This window comes from Mobula hypostoma, chromosome 6 (genome assembly GCF_963921235.1).
Source record: "Mobula hypostoma chromosome 6, sMobHyp1.1, whole genome shotgun sequence".
Classification (NCBI taxonomy): domain Eukaryota; kingdom Metazoa; phylum Chordata; class Chondrichthyes; order Myliobatiformes; family Myliobatidae; genus Mobula; species Mobula hypostoma.
In genome coordinates, this window is record NC_086102.1 from 17864906 (window position 1) to 17889889 (window position 24984).

The following is a 24984-nucleotide window of genomic DNA, read 5'->3' on the forward strand; positions in this document are numbered from 1 at the left end:
CAGCCAGCAAAGCACACTACTGCCTCTACTTCCTCAGGTTAAGGAAACTCGGACCTCACCAATTTTTAAAGATGCACCATTGAAAGCACACTATCAGGAGGCATCACACCTTGCTATGACAACTGTTCTGCATGACCCCATAAAAAATTGCAGTGCGTTACAGACACAGTCAGTCCATCAGAAAAAAAAATAGCCTCACATCTCCTCCACTGACTGTCTGCTCTTCTTGTTACCTTGGGAAAGCAGCCATCATAATCAAGAACCCTTCCCACTTTGGTCATTCTCTCTGCTCTATCACTGAACTGAAGATACAAGAACTTGAATACGCTCATCACCAGGCTCAAGGACAGTTTCTATCCAGCAATTAAAAGACTCTTGAATGAATCTCTGGTATGATAACAGAGAACTCCTGACCATAGTCTACCTAATCATGGCCCTTGCACTTTATAGTCTACCTGCACTGCACTTTCTCTGTCACTGTAACACTACATTCTGCATTCTGTTCTCTTTGTACTTACTCAATGCACTTATGATTTGAAATGACCCAAATGGATGGCATGCAGGACAAAACTGTTCCACTGTATCTTGGTACATGTGACAATAATTAACTTATTTGCTCCAAGATTCTGGAAGATTAGAAAGTACAAACAAAAGGTGAAATGTGAATTGCGCACTACTGTGACAACAACTCAGTCAAAAAATCAAAATTGTCCCAGAACAAATGTAACCAACCAGCACATGCTATATCTGGTGGCTCTGATAGAGAATGCCAAAATCTATTCTTAAATACACACTGAAAAGCACGTTGGAAAACTGTAGTACATTTAGATAGAATGAACATGTTACACAAGACTGATATGTTTGAAAATCCAGAGATTTCCAGGATTTGGTTGTAGCATCTGATAAGATGTCATATGATCATTATGTAAATAAGTGCTTATATTGATGGATAAACAACATGTTTAACAAAAGTTAAAAAACAGAAATAACTTTTTTCAGATGAGGAGGCATTTCTCATGGGATACAGCAAGGACCAAAACTGAGGTCTTAGCTATTTTCTGTACAATATGATAAAGACGTGTTAATAGCTGAGCCCTCAGTCTTGATCAAAACTGAAGACAATATTTTCTAGTTTACACTTGACATAAAAGCCCATGGAAAAGTGAATAAGAAAAGTAAGCCTTCAAAGGGAATTATAGTCAAGTTAATTGATGTTAAAAGGTGGCAGAGAATAACATGTAATAAAAGGATAAATTTTGATAGGAAAAGTTAAATAGCATTATTTTTAAAATAATGAAAACTGTATAGAGAAACTTGAGCATACGAAGACATGAAATGCAAGAAGTTGAAATGCAATTATAAAAAGTAACATGGCAAACAAATTGTGCCTTCACCTTTACTTGAAGTCCTGCTGAGACAAACCAGTGTACAATTTCAGCTCAACTCCAAGAATGTACCTTTGGAGACACTATAATTCATAAATTGATTTTTCAATTAAGAGGGTTGCTTTATGAAGAGCCAGTGGGTGGGACTGCCCTATGTCCATTGACGTTCTAAAGAATGAGGTTCTATATCAATTTAAGTTGTATTATTCAAAAGAGACCAAACGAGATTACTTCCCCAAAACTTGATGTGATCTCAGCGTGGGAGGCGTTTTTCTTGAAAATTTTATCAACCAGGACACTGCAGAAGCTCCGATGCTACGTATATTCAAACCTGAGATTATCAGACTTTCAGGTACTAAAGGAATAGAGCAAATGGATCACAGAGAGATAATCACTCATTAATAACTATATGGAAAATGCAGGTAGAATATTGATTTTGCCTACTTCAGCAACCAGAGGTCAATACAGTTAAGAGTGAAACCATGATTTGTGAAAAGTAGTCCATAGATGAAAAACATCGGAAAGGTGAATTCATGGTTACAAACTTCATATAACATATTTATACAACTCTGCTGTCCCTACATTTTTACATTGATAAATAAGATCACTGTGAAAATACTGTTTTGTTTGTTAACAGATGTACTGAAGTTAGCATAAGAAATCTACGTTTATTGATAAACCTTGGAATAGCTTAACTGAAACCCATGCTGATTCTCAATTCATCAATTTCGTGCACCAGCTTCAGGGAGAATTGGTGTAAAAATGTCTGCTTCATGATTGACATCACTAGGTTTCCTTAGTACCTGAAAGCTTTGAATACACATGAGCCAAAGTACCTGTTTCTATGCTGTCCTTCTCTATGAACAAGTTACATAAGAAAACTGGAAAACAGAGTAAGCTTTCACTTACTGCCAATTTTGCAACCTGGGTGGTAAGATATAACAGATTTTACTTCACCTGACCAAGAATTTTGAAGTTATATCTAGCACAGTTCTCCAGCAAATGTAGAACTCCTCACCTTGCCGTACCAATACACCAGATAGATGCCTTTCATTTAACCAGATGGTAACCAAGAGGGAACCATCAGACTGAACTCAATATTCTACCACTACTGATACTTCAACTTTTGACAAGTTAACACTGCAAACACATTATTGCCATACCTTATTGCCTAGATTAAAGACAAAAATAGCATGGAAACAATGCACTCACATCAAATATATTTAAACTATTCAGGACCACATTATTACTAAGTACCTAGTAAAATGAAATATCTAAGTGATAAAAATGCATTAACACACTGATTTTCTTGGCTGCTTTAAAAATGTTCATTTCTTAAAACCATAACACTTTAGATTTTTGGATAATTTTCTAAAGTAACATTGCCTTCTTGGTGTGCCAGTCTTTCTACAAGAATCCCATCTTAGAATTTGCCCTGACTTCTCATTCTTAGCCTCTCCTTTTTAATTTGCCAACCTTTTGTCCAGGCATCATTACACTTCCTCTGATCCCTGCTTCATTGTCCTCTTCAGACGTGCTACCTTGTTCAATTTGAAATACAGGTAGACTAAACTCATTTGTAACAAAGATAAACTTGAATAATAAGGCTCTTAAGAAGCTAATTCTGAAGCTAATACCATGGAAAAAGGAAAAGGGATTGAAAGGAAATCTAAGGCATGGACAGTGACAGAGGTCAAGTGTTTTATGGACTGAGGAAATACAGCAAGGCAGCGATGAGGAGGAGGCATGTCAGCAGTTCTATTTCATTAAGAATTTGAAGATATTTGGTTTTTCCACCAAAGACACTTGTTAATTTCTGTAGCTGTATATTGGACAGCATTCTGACTGGCAGCATCACCCTGGAATAGAAGCTCCAAGGCACAGAATCAGAAGAGGCTGCAGTGGATTGTAGGTCTAGCCAGCTCCATTTCAGGCACAACCTTCCCCACCATCGAGGACATCTTCAAAAAGCACTGCCTCAAGAAAATAACATTTATCATTAAGTACCTTTCCTATCTAAGACATACCCTCATATCATCACTCCCATCAGGGAGGAGCTGCAGGAGCCTGAAGACCCCCACACAGTGATACAGCAAAGCTTCTCCTCTACCATCAGATTTCTAAACAGTTCATGTACACTACGTCATTTTTATTTGTACTATTTTTTAAAAACTTATGGTAATTCTATGTCTTTGCACCGTACTGCTGCTGACAAATTTCACATCATATACAACAGTAATATTAAAACAATTCTGATAATGCTTATGATAGCACTGGTCAGAGTACCGATAAAGATGAGTCACTTTTAGACCACCGTACCCAAATGCAGATTTCCCTTCAAGAGGGCAATTCGTGACGAGGTTGGCGTTTTAAGCTGTCCATGGTCTCATGATCAGTGATTTTAATTAACTGAATTAAAATACCCCAGGTCTCTGAATAACTAATCTAATTCAGTTACCCAATCACAACTTGTTATGAAGCAGGCAGCATTTAACAGCAAGAATACAGTGTTGAAAAGTTTGGATAGCACACTAAACCTCAGACAGCTCAACCAGAGACGATAGTAAGACATTGGCTTCAATCATTCTGGTGTGCAAGTGCAAGGATGGAGTTTACCCAATATTCAAACTTGGATAAGCACTTTTGACAACAGATGGGTTGAGAGCCAAAGCAGAGCTTGGTATTGTCAGCACACATGAACCCAGACACTTATCTGTAGCTAATGTAGTCATGGGGTAGCATGTTAAATACTCCACTAAATAGAATCAAACACAATAGAAGTCATCATGGAGGGTAATGCTTTAGTTGCATATAGATTGTTAATAAGAAAAAGCAAGAAAAAACAACTGGACCAGATAAGCAATAGTGGATGTTAAACGGCAGTAGTGTAATCAATGATGTCCTGTCTGAACTTTTAATGATACTACATGTTGGTGACTTTTGACTACATTTTAGCAGTGTCAATAATAGAAATTTTCTGGAGATATTAAAATGAAGCTGCAATATAAAATGACCACATACTTAGAAGGTTGTAATACTTCTGATAGTTTCAGAAGAATAAAGCAGTTGGTGATGCAAGATGCTAATGATGCAAAATGTCAAGTTTTCTAGAACGTCACAATGGTCAAGATTTGTGGATGGGAAAATGTATCCAATTCTGATAATTAGCAATGGGACTGTTGGCTCAAACTTTACGCCTGCTATGTACTGATAAAATCTGAACTCTAATGTCCTGCAAACAGTACATTGGTTTAGTAGGGCAATTCTAGAGAGAACAGTAACTTATTAACATTTTAAACTTAGTAAGTGATGGAATTTCTAATGTACCTCTATATTTGCACGAATCTGAAAACCTGCAAGTACACACCTGATTTATTGACAGCCTGTGAATATGTACTTGGGAGATCAGAGGGATGTTTGGGCAACTGCTGTGGGGCTGCAGCCATCTACTTCTTCGTGGAAAGGGGGAAATTTAGTGTGCCTTCTCTCCTTAATCACCCCCACTCCACTCCAAGGCCAACAATAGGGAACTGGGTCAAGCTGTGTAGAGCTGGGAACACTGAGCAGGATCACTCAGTGAGGCTGCTCTTCCCATGCCTACTGGCTCTTTTGTCACAGCACTCTCTGACTCTCTCCAAAACACTTTTTGTTCAGTTCCAACACAGACAGTTTAGGTTATGAAAAGTTCTTTAAAAAACAGAACTATCATAAGCTGGGAACAGCCTTTAAGTGACAAATGCATAATGGAGAAGCATGGAGAGTGACAAACACATTTCCAGGCAGGTTTTAATATTCACAGCAAACAGCATGCTATTTTGTCTTCCAAATGTCATGTAATGAAATTTGTAAACATCCTAATCTGGGAATAATACACTAAAACAAATAATGTTTTTGATGTATCCATAAAGAGCCACTACGTTTAAATGCATGATTCCATAGCTTTAAAGTATCTATACTCCTAATGTTAGTTTCCTACCAATTCATCTTCTCGATCTTAATATTTAAAAACTAATTTTTCTATTACTTATTAAAAGTATGACTGCAAATAAAAGTATGACTGCAAATAACAGAATGACGAACATCAATGCACAAGTAAAATATTCTCATCTTTTATTGAATATTTTAAGTAAATAGATTTGAGTACACAAGTTGCATTGCAATTACAGGTAAAAAAGTATACAATTTTATTATTGAGTACGCTGGTTGATTTATATAAGAGTTACATAACAATCATAGGTACTAATAGATATACAAAATGATTAACCAAAGTTAAATAATTTTCTTCCATATTCCAGAATAAAATGACATCACTTCATCCAACTGTTATTTTTTTAAATTGTCTGTTCTGTCTCCTCTAGTAGAAAATACTCCCACCACCTGCTGATGCCTTGATAAATCCCATACAAAAAGAACTTAAAAAGATATATTGATGGTCCACTATTTTCTCTCTCCCTCCAAAATATGTGAAAAGATCATGTGGGGATACACTATTAAAATAGCTGAACAAAAATTTATCTTTAAGCATCAGTCCATTCAAACTGCTAACTCTCCTGACTTCAACCTACACTTAGATCCCTCGCCCACATTTTCAGAATATGATCTTAACTGAGATTCCTTCATAGACTTTCTTTACAAAATCTTCACTTAATAAAATCTTACGATTCATGGGACATTAACAAATCATTCAGCATAAATTGAGATGGACACTAACTGTCTTCCCCGATACAAAACTTTGCAATATACTCAAACAAATCCTATTTCCATAAATGCAACTTCTAGCAAAAGCATCAATGCCCACCCAAATACTTCCTGGCAAATTCACTGAAATGTGTACAGTATTAACGGATGATTTCTTGGCTCTGATCTACCATACTTTAACCTTGATGGGAAATAGCAACAAGTTCTTTCTTACAATGCGTGCCAACATGTTACTCATATAGACATTAATGCTCAGATGAAGATCTCTAACAACTATAATAACCTCAAACTGGCTTAAGAGCCTATTTGGGAGCACAAAGACTTGGTTCATAGTTACATATATACATACACACACACATACACACAAACAGGAAACAAAAGTGTTCCCAAAATATGTTAAACGTGTACTAGTTTAATTTACAGTATATGAAAACTGCAAATAAAGTGACATTAATCTTCTACCTAAAATAATGGGGATTGATAGTAAGTTGGGAAAACTCACTCCAATGTTTCAAATACTTCAAATCACTTCAAGATTCAAAATAGAAAGCCTTATCTAGGAGTATGGTTTCTATTTGTTAAGTGCAGGTTTAATATCATAAATTACCTTCAAAGTCAAGCTTTAAAGATGGCTTGTTTAACACATTCAAAATAGATTACATATCTAAAGTTTGTGTCAGTGCAAAAGTGAAGTGAATAAATTTGTTAACTACTTCCAGGGAGAGAGAGTATTACCAAGTCAATATCTTTCTAGTCAGCAAAATGTTGAATACTATAATGGTCATACATAACACTACCAAATTTAAATCTCAGAAGCCGTTTCTTTGAGATGTTTTTAGCAAGATGTGAAAATAAATTGGTTATTATTAAAGACTCATTATTAAATCTGGGTTACCAAAATGTTCAAATGTTCCATCTTTTCTTTTCTCCCACTATATTCTTTTAATAAGGTCAGGCTTCAAGTTTAAATTGAGTGGGTTTGGGTAATTCTCTTCCTACACTGAGCCAGGATATCTGCTGTATTCTTGGTGTCACAGTTGAAAACTACTTTGGGAGTTCAGGAGACCAACAGAATGGATCTGCCACTACCATCGAGCTGCAGGTATCTTTTGCCACCTGGGAACTTGATCCATGCTGCATTTCAGAGTTGTGAAATGGCCAGATTACAAACAGTTGAGAAACTCAGTAACAGAGAAAGGTTGAATAGGTTAGGACTTTATTCCCTGGAGTGTAGAAGAATGAGGGGAGATTTGATAGAGGTATATAAAATTATGATGGGTATAGATAGAGTGAATGCAAGCAGACTTTTTCCACTGAGGCAAGGGGAGAAAAAAACCAGAGGACATGGGTTAAGGGTGAGGGGGGAAAAGTTTAAAGGGAACATTAGGGGGGGCTTCTTCACACAGAGAGTGGTGGGAGTATGGAATGAGTTGCCAGACGAGGTGGTAAATGCGGGTTCTTTTTTAACATTTAAGAATAAATTGGACAGATACATGGATGGGAGGTGTATGGAGGGATATGGTCCATGTGCAGGTCAGTGGGACTAGGCAGAAAATGGTTCGGCACAGCCAGGAAGGGCCAAAGGGCCTGTTTCTGTGCTGTAGTTTTTCTATGGTTTCTATGGTTTTCTAGTTCACAGGAATGGAATCCTGCTGTCATCTGGTGAGGACATGTCGAATAATCCCAATTCCAAAAGGAAAACAAAAGCCATTCTATGTATTCGGTTACTTAACAGCATGAACTTAAGATTCAAGGTGCATAGCCCCTCTTCAGTGTTCCACCCACTCAAAGACCACAGACCTCCAGCATCAGGAGCATCTTCTCTGTGACAATGGCCAAAGAAATGGCAAGTATACTCAGGGACCGTCAACATAAGGAAATGCAATCAGTCATAAGGAGCAAAAGGTAGTGTAAGTTTTATACAAGTTTTGCTACTGCAAGTTTCTTAAAAATTTTTTTTAAACTGTTTTGCTCAATTCAATTTCCTGAAAACTACTGATCTATTTCAAGAATATATTTATTTGTTATGTTTCAATCATTTCACCCAATTTACATTTTTTTTAATTTTGTGCTCCCTGTGGTTCTCCTTGAATCAAAGTATCAACACAAATTTGCAGTTAGTCTTTGTCACCAGATAAAAGATGCTGAAATGCAATTACAACCATGACAACATTCAATGGCCAGGCATCCATTTGCATTTTGACAGCAGTTCCATAGAGAACTTTTAGCAAAGTGGCCTTTCACAGGTCAATGATTGCTGACTTCTGTGCCTGCAGAGTGAATGCAGAAGTTGAAAACCAGATCCAGGAAGACAACATTTTTGGCCCTAGTTCCGAAGCTAAACTCTGAATATAAAGTACTGCGACATGACACAAAACATGGGGATAAAACTCAAAATTATGTCAGCTATTTGACCCGTTTTGACGTTTGACAGTAAAAACACCCTAAATGTAAGCTGAAATTTGATGAGTTTTCCTAAAGTGACCCAAAATGCGCAAAAATGGAAAAAATTCTGCTTAAAAAAAATGGCACTTAGGGTGTTTTTACTGTCAAACGTCAAAACTAGTCAAATTTGACCCGAATAGTATGTAAGGGTTAAGGTGCCATTTTAACATGTTTAATTAATATCACTGGCAGTTTATTTTTAAACAGATTAAATACAGTTAAATTTTTTTAACTGCCTTTGATCGAAGACCTGTTGACATCAGTTAGGTGGCATCCCAGGGCCTTCAGGACAATCTGGGAACAGGGCATCTGAAACCACTGTCTGAGGCCAAGTCATGGCAAAGAGGTCCAAAAAGATAATTTTAGTAACCCAGTGGTTCATTTAAGTGTGGCCTTGGAAATAACAGAGGAGAAAACTGCAAGGAGCAAGCGGAATTGTAATGACTCTTCACAATTACCTATTAGTCAATGAGTGCTTTAAATATTCTGTGGTGAACAAAATGAAGACTCATATATGGTACTGATTATTTGAGGAAGGCTAGTACACTACATTTATAATTTATGAAAATCATATTTAGAATCCAAAAATGAGAAAATAGAGCAAACCAAACAAGAAATGCAGCCAAAGACGACTAAATTACCAATTTTCAGTGAACCTAACATTATTACATTATTTTAATCACAGAATGTTAATATTAAAACTCAGGTGAATCAATTAATTAACATTCATTCATGTTGGGTAATTTGGTCAGAAGTCCAACTTTTATCCTTTATTATACCTATAGTTATATTTTTTTAATATATCTTTGTGGAACTAGAGATACAAGCCTCAGTAACTCAATCAAGTTCAAGTAGCATTCTACAAGTCATCTTTGAGCTCATATAGTTCATTTATACTCATGGGAGTTACTATGACAAGTAACAATAGAGTTACTAATAATGCCCAAACAATGCCAAATGCTGCTAACAACTTAAGTATTTAAAACATTATGATCAATACACTTCGAAATAAAGCTTTTATTACAAATGTCAAGTTAAAAAAACATGATTATTGATCTAATAACAAATTCTTGAATTTACACTGAGCATAAAGATTCAATTTTAAAAGTCGAAGTCTTAATTTTAAATCAAGGTACAAATTCTCCTGGCGTGTATTTTCAACTTTTTTTTTATTTATGTATTTGAATTGCTGTAAGTGGTCAACACCTTTTCAGGCACTTGGACAAATGATTATTTGTACTTTGCAAAGGTGATCTGCTGGTTATGTAGTTACACAAGCAAATATACTGCCTTGCATAAAAATAGGAATGTCAGTCTGGACAGGACACAATGGTACATATATACATTATACATATTACATAATAAATATATATAACATATATATGAGCTGTCATCTGCTGGTGATAGGATAAATACCTTGAATAGTGAGAATGTTATTTTGCAAGTGCTCATTAATGCACATCCTATTTATATACTCTCCCATAAAGACAAATAGTACTTGCACAGCAATTTAAATTGTTAAATCTTTTTCTTCTTTTCCATATTAAAAAATGAAATCACACATTTTTAATACAATATATAAATTATAACTTACTCTTGATATTCATTTTCTTTGGCTGAAATCTAACTCATTTGAATCGAGAAAACTAAGTTAACTAACTTATAAGCTCAGTTAAAAGATTCAGCATCTGTGGTCTGTACTTTAGCTTATGTTTTAATAAAATACATTAATATTTCAAAATATAAAAGTGTTTAAAAAGAAACTAGTTGACAGTAATGACAAATGGAGAGATATCTACAAAAGGTATTAGGATACAAGGAAAAGAAACGAAACTCCAATATAAAGATCCCATACTTCTGAGACTAATAGATTATCCCCCTCACATATTCTTCTAACTCCAAACTCCAATCACTCCTGCTCTATAGACTTAATCATCACAAATAAGATTGGGAGGTCACAAGTGCGGATGTTACCCAACCAAAGAATATGTTTCCTAGTTATCACAACCTAGCTCCTGCATCTTAGCAAAGATGAGAATTTACTTGTCATAAACATATAAAATTATAACCGAGTCCAGTTAAAGCAGTTAACACTTTCAATATTAAAGCATCAATACTTTTTGATTAGGTTAAAAAAGATTTTTTTTTTAACAAAAGGACACTTTTTAAAACCTAGATCATCCATAATAAAAGTTACAGTATACAATGATAGCTATACAAAGAGACACTGATCCTTTTGTTGGCCTACACGAAATGTATTTGCATAAGGGTGTTACCTTTAAAGTTGTGAAATAAATCCCTTGGAGTGCAGCATCTGTTATGCAACTAAACTATTAAACAAATCTTTAAACATCAACCTCCATACCTCAAATAAGGAAGATCAACAGGCTCAACGGTGTCCTATAAAATTCACTTACTCCTGTCGTGGAAGATGTTCCACACAGTACAACAGCTTCATGTGGAGCGGGGAAGGAAATATGGAAAAAGTCAAAGCTGAACATATTTTTGCAGCAGACTTACAGGCTCTGCGGCAGAAATCCATTACAAGATGGGTGCCTAAGTATATATGTGAAATGGTGAGGGAAGAGGAGAAATGGAGAAGGGGGAAATGTAATGAATTTAAGAACTCTACATGTCATTACACTATAATTAAACTTAGTAAGTATTTTACAGGCCACTAAAATTGCTTTTATTTTTGGGGCTACTTTTAACTATGCTCATAAAATGGACTTTATTGGAATTTCCATACATTGTTGTTTTAGGGCATAAAATAATTATTAAATAGCAATTGATTTAAAGTAAATCCTGTCATATCTTATTTGTATTAAATTTGAAATAAATATTTTAAAGGGTATTAAATTATCTATCCACAAAAGTCAGATGATGCTCTACAAATCCCAAGTTAAATTGGCCGCAGACTTAATTTCAAGGTCCCAACCACAATTTTCCTCCAAAAGATAATGACTCACTGTTTCACACAATGGATCTCTCCATTTCTGGTACCTAGTAAGATGTCACTGTGATCCTTGACAGCAACTATCATAAAAGGTATTTGTTAAATGTAACCAAAGCCACAAATGAATTCTCCACTAGTTCTCTCTTAAAACCCCATTTCCTGTAAGAGTTGCTAAATAGCAGGTTAGAAGATGAAACACTAATTTCCCAACTTAATACAAAAAGGAACAGGACTAATTTGACTGCCTCAGACTTATTTCAACCAAATTTAGACTGGGCACATACAATTTCATTTTATAACTTACTTTCATTACCACCCCTAATGATTTAAAAGCAAGCAAAAAATTATCTATCCAGGCCAACAAAAGGAATGTAGAAATCTTTAAAATGAAACTGCATTCACTTAAACCTTTAGATTGATTTTACAAAGAAAAATAAATGAACATACTTATTCCAGAAGATAATACAACTAAAAGTCCAATATTTAACAGTAACTTAATCCTTGGGCTCTCCTGTAACATTTCTAAGCAAATATGTTCCTCTTCTATGATATTTTTTGCTACTGGACTTGTCACGTCATAATTTTTTAATCCACAAATGCAGTCAAAAAATTTCCACCATTTGCTTCTTTCCAGTTGAGGTTCTTCATTGGTCTGGTGGGCCACAGTTGTTTGACTATTTAAATATCCATCACTTGGTGTCAGTCCTTCAATGCTGGATGGGGAGCACAAAGACTTGGATTCATCACTTCCAGGCATTAAAAGAACTAATTCAATCCCATCGGTATCTTTGCGATTACAGTCAGACTTATCCACACATATGGTACTACCATTGCTTTCAGACACAGTTCGACTTGCTAGTTTAGCTGATTCTTCTGGCTGGGCCCTTTTTATGTTGTTCAAGTCTTTTAATGCCCAGATTGTGGTGTTTCGAGTATATTCTCTTGGAAGAGCAGGTGTCAGCAGACTCACTGTGACTGCTGTAATGGTGGTGGTCCAAAACAGAGCCATTGCCACATACATGTAATGAATATTTCTAATAAAATTTGGTCTGGTGTCAGGCTGATCACAGTCTGGTTCTTGATAGACAAAGGCAAGAATCAAGCGAATTATTCCCAGAATTGATCCAACCAATCCTCCATAGAAAGCCCCTTGTTCATTGCAGCGCTTCCACAAAATACCAAGTAGGAACACAGCTGCCACGGGTGGGATCAGATAATCTGCTACCTCTTGGATATAGAGATACATCTGTCCTCCTTGCATCTCTACAATTATAGGAACCCAGGCAATGCTCGTGCCGACCATGAAGATAACAAATAGACGACCCACCACCATAAGTTCTCGAGAACTGGCAGCCTTTCGAATGTGCTTGTAGACATCAAGGGTGAAAATTGTGCTGGCACTATTGAATATAGAATCCAAATCACTCATTAAAGCTGCTATCATGACTGCCATCATTAAACCACGAAGGCCTGCAGGTAAGATTCCCAACACTAGGCGTGGGTATGCAATGTTTGAGCAACCTGCACTGCTGCCACATACTTGCATGCAGTGCTCCGGATTAATGCAAACGATTTCATCAGTAAAGAGAATTCTGGAAATCATCCCTGGAATGACTATGATAAACATGGGCAAGAGTTTCAGAAAACCAGCCATCAGAGTGGCTCCTTTGGCATGAGCGATGTTCTTTGCTGCCAAGACACGCTGCACAATGACTTGATCAGCACACCAATACCAAGCAGAGGCAGGTGTTTGACCCAACAGGAAACCAGGCCAAGGAACATCCTCATCAGTTGGTTCACGTAGCATCTTTAGAGAATCCTCTTTAGGGTGGATATGGCAAGTGTTAGTCGAACTTAGATTGAAAGTAGTAACAATTGCAGTAACATTTGGAGAGGCAAGCATGTATCTTCGTTTCAGTTCATCCAGGCCTCCTACTTTGACCATGCCGACAACCATCAATGTTAAAGCTCCACCAATCATAAGAACGGCCTGCAGGGCATCTGTGTAGATGACGGCCACAAGTCCTCCTGTGACAGTTAACACTGCTGTCAACCCAATCAAAATGATGATAGAGAGATACAGGTCCCAGCCCAGTGACACACGGATGAAGAGTGCACCAGCATACAAGTCCACGGATAGCTTGGTGAAAACATACAGTATTAAAAACAACAAAGCAAAATACATCTTTAGTCTGCTACCACCATAACGTTTGGAAAGATACTGTGGCATAGTATACACACCAGATCTAAAATAGACTGGGATGAAGACCCAACCTAATACTTGTAAAAGTAACACTGCGTTGAACTCCCAAGCTCCCACTGCAAATCCACTGGCAGCTCCAGATCCTGCTAAACCAATAAAGTGCTCACTGCCAATATTGCTCACAAACAATGAAGCACCCATTGCCACCCAGGTCATGGAGCGTCCTGCAAGAAAGTACCCACTCACGGTACTTCTGTTGGATTTCCACATCGCAAAAAAACCAATGCACAATACAAGAACAAAATAAAATCCCACAACAGCCAAGTCAGCTGTTTCCATAAAGCCAAACATTTTTATAATGGTTTGGATTCAATTGTATACAGAATAGAATGCCAGACAACGGTCAGGTACGTTATGGTCACTAATGAAATACAAAAAAAAAGGAGTGGTAAAATGTTTGTCCTTTGGTTTGCTGCCTTGATTGAACCTGCAGGATTCCAGTTGTACAGGTACTGGGATGCTATTTATTTATCTTGTTAACTTCACTTTTGACTATTTCTCATGCTCTTTTAAGCAGCATTCCACAAGACTGGCACAGCTTAATTTGTTGGTGTTGAAATTCTTAGCTGTTGCTGAGAGGTCTAGTAAGGCCTAGAGTTACACTCCTGCAAGACAGCAAAGACAAAAGACAAAAAAAATGATATTAGAATTGCACTTATTAGGTTCATTTCCGGAAAAAAAACAGAATACATGATGCTAATTTTCTCAATGACTAATGACATATGAAAACAAGAATGCAGAAAATTTGATTTCCATTTTAAAATACTTATTGCAGGACTGAAAGACTACAATCAGTAGTACTACTGATCATAGACTTTCTCATAACCACAATCCATTCTCATGTGAATAAGGAATGTGAGGCAAACACCCTCAAGTGGCATGAAATGGGCTGGATCTGATAAAAAAACCAAATAACCTTATGGATGTTAGACTTCAAGGATAATTATTCTTTCATTTTACATGAAACAAACTAAGTGGCACCAATTCCATGCACCCTAAATACCATATGCATGGGTTATTAGGCCACAAGACAAAATATATTTTGTGCAATTCTTATAGGTATTTCCTTGAGCATGATTGGTGATGACATTTCTGCCACCAAATGTAAAAGAACTTACCAAGTTAGATTTAATGAAAAATTGGGCATTAACATGCCTGGCAAAAAATACCAGACAACCCAAATTCAAGGCAAAGAAAATGGTTGGTTTTTATGCTCAACGTATTAAAATGTGCAAACTAAATTCAGATCACGTGACTTTGGAAATATCTTAATACTTGTTTTATTGGTTACAGTGGAGGAATGAACCACCACCATACACCAAATCTTATAAACACACACAAAGAAAACAAATTACAAGATTTCTGACAAAGTCCTTAGAAAGTTGCACCTAATAACCATATTTTGGAATTGAGAGCTATTTGTATTACCCAACTAAAAAGACCATGTTGTTGTTGATATTGATATTTACTGTGGAGCTTTTCTCCCAAAGCAGTGGAAGTATAAAAATAATATTTTAAGTGTTTTACTGGTAACAGAAGTACATTTGAAAAACAAATCAGTGATGTCATTCCTGCATTAGAAGTAGAGCGCAATATTCAGTTTTACACTCATTTTTAACAAGGCAAATACAACAACATGGCCTTGGAGAGGCAAAAAGGATGGAATCTTGTTGCACATTGGAAATATATAATGAATGGTGGGATACGCCATATTCAATCTCTGGCTTCAGAAATTGGCCAAAATAGGGTGCTACAATTCACCTCAATGCTTTGAGTTGATTTGGAGTAAAAGGTGGAGTTGTTGGGGTGTGTTGGGGCATTGGTACAGGAAAGAGATGGGGATGGAAGGAATGTGCAGTGCTGGGCTGGATTGGAAAATAATGAACCAAAATGTTCTGTTCCTGATTGTTATTCAATGATCCCAATTTAGAAAGTATACAAACTCAACAAGAAGTTGATGATATAAAATCTGAATTTAATTACAACCAAATCATAAATGGCCTTTCAATGCCCAGTATCACATGAACAGTGATCTCTTTCAACAAGAGTATTAATTCAAGCTTGGATTACTGGACAGCAATCAGGCACCATTTGATTGTCTTTCCTCCTCGCACCATGAAATGACATGGAGGCCAAGTGTACTGCATCAACCTAACTAGTAGTTCAGATCTGCTAACAGTGATCAAATCTGGAACCTTCCAGTCTGTACAGCTCAGTCACACCTCCACTGTTTCAAGTATCAACTACATAAAATGTTGCAAAAAATTATAAATAGGAAAGGACTACATACATTTAAGCATCTTTCAAACTGAATTTAGACAGGCAGCTTGAGAAAGTTTTGTGCTAGTGTTAATGTAATGGCAACTCCCAAATGATACAAAAAGAAACCTTAAATCATAAAGTGCATTTGTATAAAACTTTACCATAGCAGAATGTTACTAGTAAATGGTTAGAAGATATATCTACTCACGTATGCAGAAAGGAGAAACCACGGGTTTTCCAAAAGATTTGCACTTCTGAGGTTCACGTAAGGCACATGAATGGGTGCGGGTATCCTAAACTTACAGCTGCACTGTAAGTACCATTGACAGCAATGCACCTTTAACACAAGTGCTGGAGTAATTGCATTCAAGAGGCTAAATGATCCATTGCTACCATCAAATGTAGTGTACATGTCATGGCTCCATTCTACAGTTTTCTACAAAGCTACCAGTCATACCCCTATAGCTACAGAACAATACCATATATAAATTATAAATTATACAATGTTAGAACTTCTCCCTCATCACTAGATAAAAATATTCTTAACGTGAATCACCATCAACCATGACAGAATGACTTATAGTCTAAACTGCATTGAGAGTCATTTCTTATAATACTGTTGTGAAAGTTCTTCAAAACAGTTGTGGCTGCAGCAAAATCAATACTTAACTGCTAAATATATATTCAGTTCACCATTATGCTTCATGAAAGATTGAGAATCATTTCAGTGGCCATAAGACTTGCTAATCTGTTATGTATTTATTTGGCAATACAGCACGGAGTAGGCCCTTCCAGCCCTAAGCCATGTCTCCCTAGCAACCCCACGACCCCGATTAACCATAACCTAATCACGGGACAATTTACAATAACCAATTAACTAACCCAGCAAGTCTTTGGACTGTGGGAGGAAACCTGAGCACCCAGGGAAAGCTCACACATGCCAGAGGGAGGACATACAGCAAGTCCTTACAGAACAGCATCAGATTTGAACTCCAAACTCTGGAAAACCCCAAGCTGTAATAGCGTCACGCCAACCACTATGCTACTGTAACTGTTCATGATATGACTATTTCACAAAAGGAAATGAACAATTTTAACAAGTTCCAACAGGTCACCAACATTTTGCTGAATGTATCTGGTGTTTTAAAAAAAATATTTAAAATCAGTGCTGAATACTGGGAAATTTATTTGATCCTCCATTCCAAATTCAGTTTAAAAACTTAAGTGGAACTTGCCACATTTGAAATGTTTTCTTGCAAACATGTTGGCCTAAATTTAATAATTTGGAGCAGTGAAGCCATAAGAATTCAATAATATTAAGTAAACTGGACAAATTTGAGCATCCATTCATATATAATATGCAAATTAGAAAGCTGCCATCCAATTTGGCTGAAACACTCGCAGGCCAAAAGATGTGGCATTTACCAATAAATATGCCCAAATAACAGTTAAGTTCACCCATTCCAATGTATCTGAATTTAATATGATTAATTACTGGAAACAAGCTCTAAAAATTACCTTTATAAACATTGGTTTCATTCCTTCAAATTTAATTAGCACTTTATTGAACAAATACATTTCCTTCATCCCCACCCTCTTTCCTTATTTCACATTCTATATACGACTTTCCACTAAATTGATCCAAATTGATTTTTTTTTAAATTTCTTTTAATTCAGAAAATATTCTGGAGTCCAGCTAATTGGGCCATTGGTTAATCAAGGCAGCCACTTATTTGGGACAACTCCTAAGGAACAAAAACTAATCGAGAAAATAACCAGGATATTCTTCATTGATTTGGGACACTGTCACTTAATTGGGACAGGAAACTGTTGGCCAACAGTTTCTAACTAGCTTCAGACACGTGCACTTGTGTGGCCATTACACACTATACTGTGCTTCGAGCAAACTGGTTTTAAATATCATCACTTTGTGTGTGTTTGTGTTCAAAAATCAGTGACTTTTGTCACTAATAGTCAGCTAGAAATAAGCAGGACAATTCAGAACTGTTCTGCTCATTGCAATTTCAAGGATTAAGGCTTAGAGATGGCAGAAATGGCCAGGAGTGAAAATGAAACGATTTCACTGCTTCAACAAGTTAGGATCTACAAAGAATTTGAAAGTATGAGCAATCATCTTGAATGTTACAGTGAAAATGAAAATTTGAAGGATGCATTTGCTGAATACATTGTTTGAAGGCAGTCCACTGTCTGTACTGGGTGTCTGCAATGATTTTGTTCATTTACTGTGAATCAAAAGAATACAGTGGCAGACACTGGATTAAATTTTCTGTTGGTAACAATCAAGAACTAATAGTTTTATAATACTGTAGTAGTTTTGGTAGTCTTCCAAATTGTTCTTGATTTTATTCAAAAATACATAATTTGTTACTCAGTTAAATGGTAGTTTGGCTTTTACTTAAAATACATTTTAAAATAGATCCATGAAACTTCAGCTAATTGGGGCAGACGCTTATTTGTGCCAAGATGAACTGGTCCTGATATGTCCCAATTAACTGAAATCCACTGTATATTTAATTTTACCTGACATAGTATAGTTCAAAGAAATGGTACCTTTGCAATATGCTTATACTTAAAAAGCAACTATGTGTTTTACACAAGTCCAAGTCCTCTTAAGTTGCAATGTAGATGCCCATAAAAGGTTGGTTAAGTATAAGCATGGTTGATATAATTTGTTTACAGATGGACGTAAAACCTTACTGTCATTTTCAATATCCTTTACTCCCAGTACTGCATTTCCCAAGAACTTAATCTATAGCCATGTTATTAAGCAAGGTACCTTGTAAAGTAAATTGCTTTTATCATCAAATTTGCCACATTATACATCTCTGCTGCTCTACTTTGAATACTTGGAGAAGCATGTTCTCCTACCTCAACTGTGCTGTCTACCACTTATTGCAGTTAGTAGTTTATCTCATCCTTTTTTGGTTGGATATAGGGTTCTGCAAAACACGTATCCCAGCCTCATTTATTATCATACCCTAAATTCATTAAGCAGAATATTGGCAGATTGCTGTATCTTACAAGATAATGTCCCCCATCCAATTCTTCAATAGAATTTAATACAAATCAATTATTTTCTATTCTTGTTCCTTTATTTTGCTTCAACCACTGGAACTTTTACAACATTATTGTATGTTGTACGACTCACAGAAAAGTGGCATTTGGACAAACAAACCTCTTATTCTGATAATGCAAATGCTACTTCTATACAAGAGAATATTTTCTCACATGGCTGGACAATATAGAAAAACAATGTAACAGCTGCTAATTTGTCCATTTCAGTGACTGAATCCTTCTCAACTTTTCAAACTGAGTCTAGATATGAGAATTTTCACTCATTGATTGGAATTTTGCATCAATTGACTGTATCTTCCTTAAATTCTCATTTTATTGAAAAACTGTAAAACTCCAATCCCACCCGCTGTACCTTCTTATGACCTCATTTATAAAATCTTAGTTGACATAATTTAAGAATTAATTTACCTGGAAATCTGTTCCTACATTGGTAGCTCCTGTTGTACAAATGTTCTTCCTCCAGCTTGGTTTCTCAATTACAAATGATCAAGACTATGTTAAATTAACAAGCTTACTGAAAAAAAAGTTAAATATTTTTTAAAAAATAACTTGGAATCCATTTTGTTCCATCCTGCTTGGCAACTGATCTTTCATAAATGAATGCAATTCTATTATACAACATCTAGGTAATAGGGTTGGGCTGCATATAGTTATTGTATATCCAGCCCACCTACCTGCAGTACCACACTAGCACACACACTGTAGAGAGAATATTAGCTATTATACAATAAACAGTGACCAAGTTAGCATGTTCAGCTTCATGAATATTTTGTTCCTTTCTAAAAATGTTTTTCCCCAGTACATCAAATTGATAAAGCATTTTGAAGTTTTAAACCAGGCAATTCAGTACCAATTTTTTTCCCATACTTGATAGAAGCCAATACTGTACTATGTGTAGAAGCCAATTCATGAGCAAATTCCAAATCAACATTTAATGGGAAATAAAAATCTTGCCTTACATATTTACCAATGGATTATACAAATTAAAATATTAAAATACAGTTTAATGGAATTTTACTTCAATTAAATTTTCATTAACAATTTTTTGTCAAAATGTATCACTCCACTGATTTAATTTCACAGCCTGAGTCACTTTTGGACAGGCTATGGTGGAGCTAGCATATATAGAGATAAAAGGTAGCTACAAGAAAAACTGCTGGGAAAAAGCCAGATAACAACCAGAAGGATTCAATTTCCTTACTGTCAGCCATGACATATATTTACACCACATTTGTACAAACACTATTTCTGAGAAGACCCTTATACACAAGAATTTACAGGCTGCATACTTTAAAGCGATAATGGAAATAAAATCCAAAGTAATAGAGTTTAGCTTAATAACAACCCACTATTTTATTTCCAATTCTGATAATGTTTTGTACTTTTCTGTTCTCATGACTACTGAAAACAAATACTACTATTGTTCTAGTTGAACCTTAAATGTGGTTATAATTCTTACCGAAACAGCTATCTGAAAGCTGGAACTTATCAATTATGTCAATGTGTTTATAACCACTATTTTGGGCCAGGCAAAGTTCTTCAAAGCAGGAAAAATGGGAGTAAAAATTTCTGACCTACCTGATCTCTAGAATTACTTCATTATCTTATACCACTGCTAAATTATAGAGTCTTACATGGGAAAGAAATGTGATCCTCTGACTTGTTCATGATTGACCATCAGTCACACTCTTCATACCCCAATGTTAACTTGGCCTTGGCTCCCAGACCTAATTCAATCTGTACATTTACCCTTTTTGTTTAATAAGTAATCCCCTTCTAAAAATGGAGGATACATTGTATCGAGAAGAGTATGATGTGTGGCATCTCCTCAAAGAACTGGGTTTTTCCATCATATTTGTCAATAATTCATATGAAGGAGGAATAGTTAGATTCCTTTGTCTCCAGCTCATGCCATACGAGAAAGATTTATGGAAATGTGAGCAGAAAGTTATGAAAAAACTGACAACCTATAAAGTGATGAAACTTTAGAGAAATGGATTCAACACATGCAAAAGGCGATCTGTTTTGGACCCAAAAAGATAATCAATATTTTTTTTTAATGGAAACTGGAAGTGCAGAGGATCAAAGATATACAAGTCCATAAATCATAAAAAGCTGGTAGTCAGTCAAGTAATCAAAAAATTATGGCATTATGTTGCTCCCTCCTCCCAATTGACAGGTGTTTCTGTAACAGAGGATGAAATTGTAGCTCAGTTGGTCAGACCCCCACCTGCAGCTCATAAGTTTAAGTGTGTTAAAATAACTCAGGTTTAGTAGAGAGAAGCTAATTTCTCTGGTAAAGAAAATCATTAACAAAAGGCAGCCTTAAAACTTGTTGGGCCACTCAGCAGCAAAATGAGGAACTGATTCCTCTACATACTTAAATATTGCTCCAGGCGTTCCTGTAAATGGACAGCACAACTCTAGAACTCTCAAAAGATATTGATCCGAGGAAAATTGCAGTTTAAGGTCAAAAGAGATTTTGGTGAAGCAACAGAATCAAAGAATATGGCTGCAAATTAGCCTCCAACAGAAATTTAGGATTATCAGTTTTTGATCCAAAGGATTAGGTCTCTCCAGCTAAAGTGTCTTAGCTAAGAATGGAATATCAACAGTAAATGGGAACATCCATTAAAAAACTTTTCAACTAGTCGTTTAACAAAATGTACTTTGAAAAATTTACCTCCTTTTCCAGTAAAAATATAGAATATGAAACATCTTCCCTTGCCATTTGCATCTTAATTGAACTGAAATATCTTCTTGCACCCATAATGAAGATCCAAACAGTACACAGAAAATTGCAAATTTTTCAATCTTGTACTTACCTGCCCCAAAAATTGACATAACGAACAGGAGATTCCTATTGATACATTAGTCTAGCATTTTGTTAAAACATGATACATCTTCTGAAATTATCACCTTAAATGAATCTTTTAAAAGTTAGAAATGTAATAATGAAAGGTTTTGGCTAGGATTTTCTATTCTCTATCAGCATAGTGGTATCCTGTGCAAGTAGAAAAATGTCTTTGCCCCAACTGAATTTCCAGGTAAATATACAATTACAGGAATAGTACTTCTGTTACAAAGCTTTGTGATCAATTTGTTTAATATTTAAACTGTGTAATATTAAAATTAACAATTCCAAGTTACAAAGACAATTTCATTCAGGTTACAAAGACAATTTTAGTTACTGCTGTATACTGAAATTTAGAAATTTGTTTTTGTTTAGCTATAATCTTACAATCAAACATGTCAACTTGAAGCACACTTCAGAAGATTTGAAAACATTATTCCAACAGACATCCAAATATTGGAGCTGAATTTTAAACTCTACTGTAAGTGAATTCAGAAACTGTTGAGCCTATTGAATCCTATTTATTTTATTGAGTGCTGTGTAAACTACTGAAATCATGAAGATTTCCATACAACAGGGTTCCACCGTATGTCATCACTAGATAACTTACCTTCTGTCCAAATGAATTCATTCCGAAGATGTGGCAGTTGCTTTAAAGGCTAGCATTTATTGCTGAGCAGAGATTGTTTGTGAGAAGTTAATGAACTGCTTTTTTTTGAATCAGTGCAAACTATGTGATGAAAGAGTCACACAGTGCTGGCAAAAGAATTCAGTTCTTTTTTAAACCAAAGGAGGAATGGTTATTTATTTCAAACCCAGAATGGAGTACAAGATGGTCGGGAGTATTTACAGCTTCTGGAGTCTCCACACACCTGCTGCTCTGGCCCTTCCTGGTGATGTTATTCCAGGATGGGGAGGTGGTCCCTCTTGATTTACAGGAGGGCACCATGATGATAGCACACACTGCAGTCGCCATGCGTCACTGATCGAGGGACGCCTGTTCTTAAGGTAAAAGTTTAACCGCAAATCGAAACAGAACTTCGCTGAATAAGTAGCAAAATTTTTCGACGATAGAGCTAGCAAGGCACGATTCTGAGGCTGACAAATCATTTTATACCAAGTAGCAAACACGTTTATTACTTAGATACTTTGGGCACCCTGTATACTAGGCAAGGTTCAAAAAATAATTTTGCATTTGCACCACCAGTTGAACGCATGAGAAAAGAATTTAACTTCTCCATTAAAATTCATTAAACAATGTTCAAATCACAAGCTTACAATGTGAAAAAGGCACATCTGCAACATATATTCTAACTCAAAACATTTAATACCTCATTTTAAATAATACACAAATTTCAAGATGGGACGAGATCGCACAAGAGAAACAATGGTCCGAAATAAGCTTAGTTTTCTCTTTAGAAAGGAAAGGGTTGAGAGGAGCAGCTTCATCTCCAAACATTTGATTTAAAAAAGAGACAGCCGAGGCTTTAGTCCCAAGAACGGGGAGGGATTGAGTTGGGATAAAAGGGGAGGGTGGGGGGGGGGAAAAGAAGGGGTAGAGTCTGCGGGTAGTATTAAGCCTCTGTGGTGCGGTTTCTTCAGCTAATCCCTCTGTCCACAGTCTCCACAGAACAGCAGCAACAACATAGCAGCAGCAGCAGCAGCCGCCGCTCGTCCCTGGCGGCGCCAATTATGCGGCCTGTGGCTTCAATGGCCAACCGACTCTACTGGCAAAAACAGCAACACACACAACGCACCATCCTGACACCGAAAACAACCCAAAAAATAAACCCTCCATTCATTTTTAAAAGGTAGAAACAGCAACAGCAGCAGGTCGGGTAACACTCTCCCGTTACTCAGTCGGCTGGCGCTTTCGTTGGATAAACCGGCAGCGGGAAGATGGCGACTGGTTTTTTTTCGCTTTGCTTTCTTGTTTTGTTTTGTCCTGTTTTTTTTTGTTTTGTGTGGGTATGAACACTCACCCGCTGCATGGCTTTCAGAATCAATGCGAGTTCGTATCTGGGCATGCTGTGGCGCTACTGGCTCTACAGCGCTTCTATCGCGAGTCCTTTATACGTACAGACGGCCGCCTCCAACACACGATGTACCTCCTGACAACGCCCCAGTGCGCAGCCGCGGCGCTCTTAAAGGTGCAGTCGCGGCGCTCTTAAAGGAGCAGTCGCGGCGCTATCTTAAAGGCGCGGGCAACATACACAAAATACTGGGGGAACTCAACAGGCCAAGGACTGGGGAAGATAAAATGAGAAGTTAAAGCAAAAACGTTTTCGCGTCTTGCGCTTAAAGGCGCATCCCACTTCTTGCCTCATCTTTAATGCGGCGGCTAAGGGGCATTAGAGCAAACAGCAGAAAAGAACCGCACAAGCACGAGAAAATCTGCAGATGCTGGAGATCCAGAGCAACACACAAAATGCTGGATGAACTCAGCAGGCCAGGTAGCATTTATGGAAGAGAGTAAAACAGCTGACCTTTCGCGCTGAGACTCTTCTTCAGAACTGGAAAGAAAGGGGAGGTCCATTTAACCTACTTCACGACGGATGGTGCCGATAAGTGGCAACTCTTTGCGTGCAGCTCCAATAGGAATCATCAAATATTCACGTCTAGCTGAAATTCACGGTCACAGCCATTGCTACTTCAATAAGCACCATCACTTTAAGACTTTTTAAAAATTATTGATCCTCAAAATCAGCGTACCCTGAACGGCAGACACAGGACACGAGTGCGCTTCCCCTTTTAAGAAAACAGAGCTAGTTTACTGGTACAATGAAATGCAGACATCTTAAGGCCCCACTCCTAACTATCCTGCTGGCAAATGTACAGTCTCAGGAAAACAAAATTGAAGACCTCAGAACAAGATTGCAGTACCAGAGGGATTGCTGTGTACTGTGCTTCACAGAAACGTGGCTCAACCCTGCCATTTCAGACGCAACACTGCAGCCCAAGGGTTTTACCATTCACCACAAAGACAGGACATATCAATCTTTTAAAGGCAGAGGAGGGGAAGTAC

The 24984-nt window shown here is 36.7% G+C and overlaps 2 protein-coding genes across 7 annotated transcripts in view; both read right to left on the reverse strand.

The window, feature by feature from the left end:
- Positions 1-24984, reverse strand: part of mrps6 (mitochondrial ribosomal protein S6) — a 110979-nt gene that overhangs the window by 59189 nt on the left and 26806 nt on the right. Inside the window, exon 1 of one of the 4 annotated variants that reach the window (XM_063050306.1) lies at positions 23942-24094. The exons of 1 other annotated variant lie outside the window; for it this stretch is intronic. In XM_063050306.1, coding sequence (XP_062906376.1) covers positions 23942-23986 — 45 coding nt within the window. In that variant the 5' untranslated portion in view covers positions 23987-24094. Of the gene's footprint in view, positions 1-16217; positions 22477-22569; positions 22727-23941; positions 24095-24984 lie in introns of those variants that run through there. 2 more of the 4 variants (XM_063050307.1, XM_063050308.1) reach the window with 2 other exon arrangements.
- The window catches only part of LOC134347834 (sodium/myo-inositol cotransporter-like), a 37898-nt gene continuing 18217 nt past the window's right edge, over positions 5304-24984 (reverse strand). For 2 of the 3 annotated variants that reach the window (XM_063050302.1, XM_063050301.1), the window contains exon 2: positions 5304-14352. In XM_063050302.1, coding sequence (XP_062906372.1) covers positions 11906-14038 — 2133 coding nt within the window. In that variant the 5' untranslated portion in view covers positions 14039-14352 and the 3' untranslated portion in view covers positions 5304-11905. Of the gene's footprint in view, positions 14353-23941; positions 24045-24984 lie in introns of those variants that run through there. The other variant, XM_063050300.1, reaches the window with a different exon arrangement.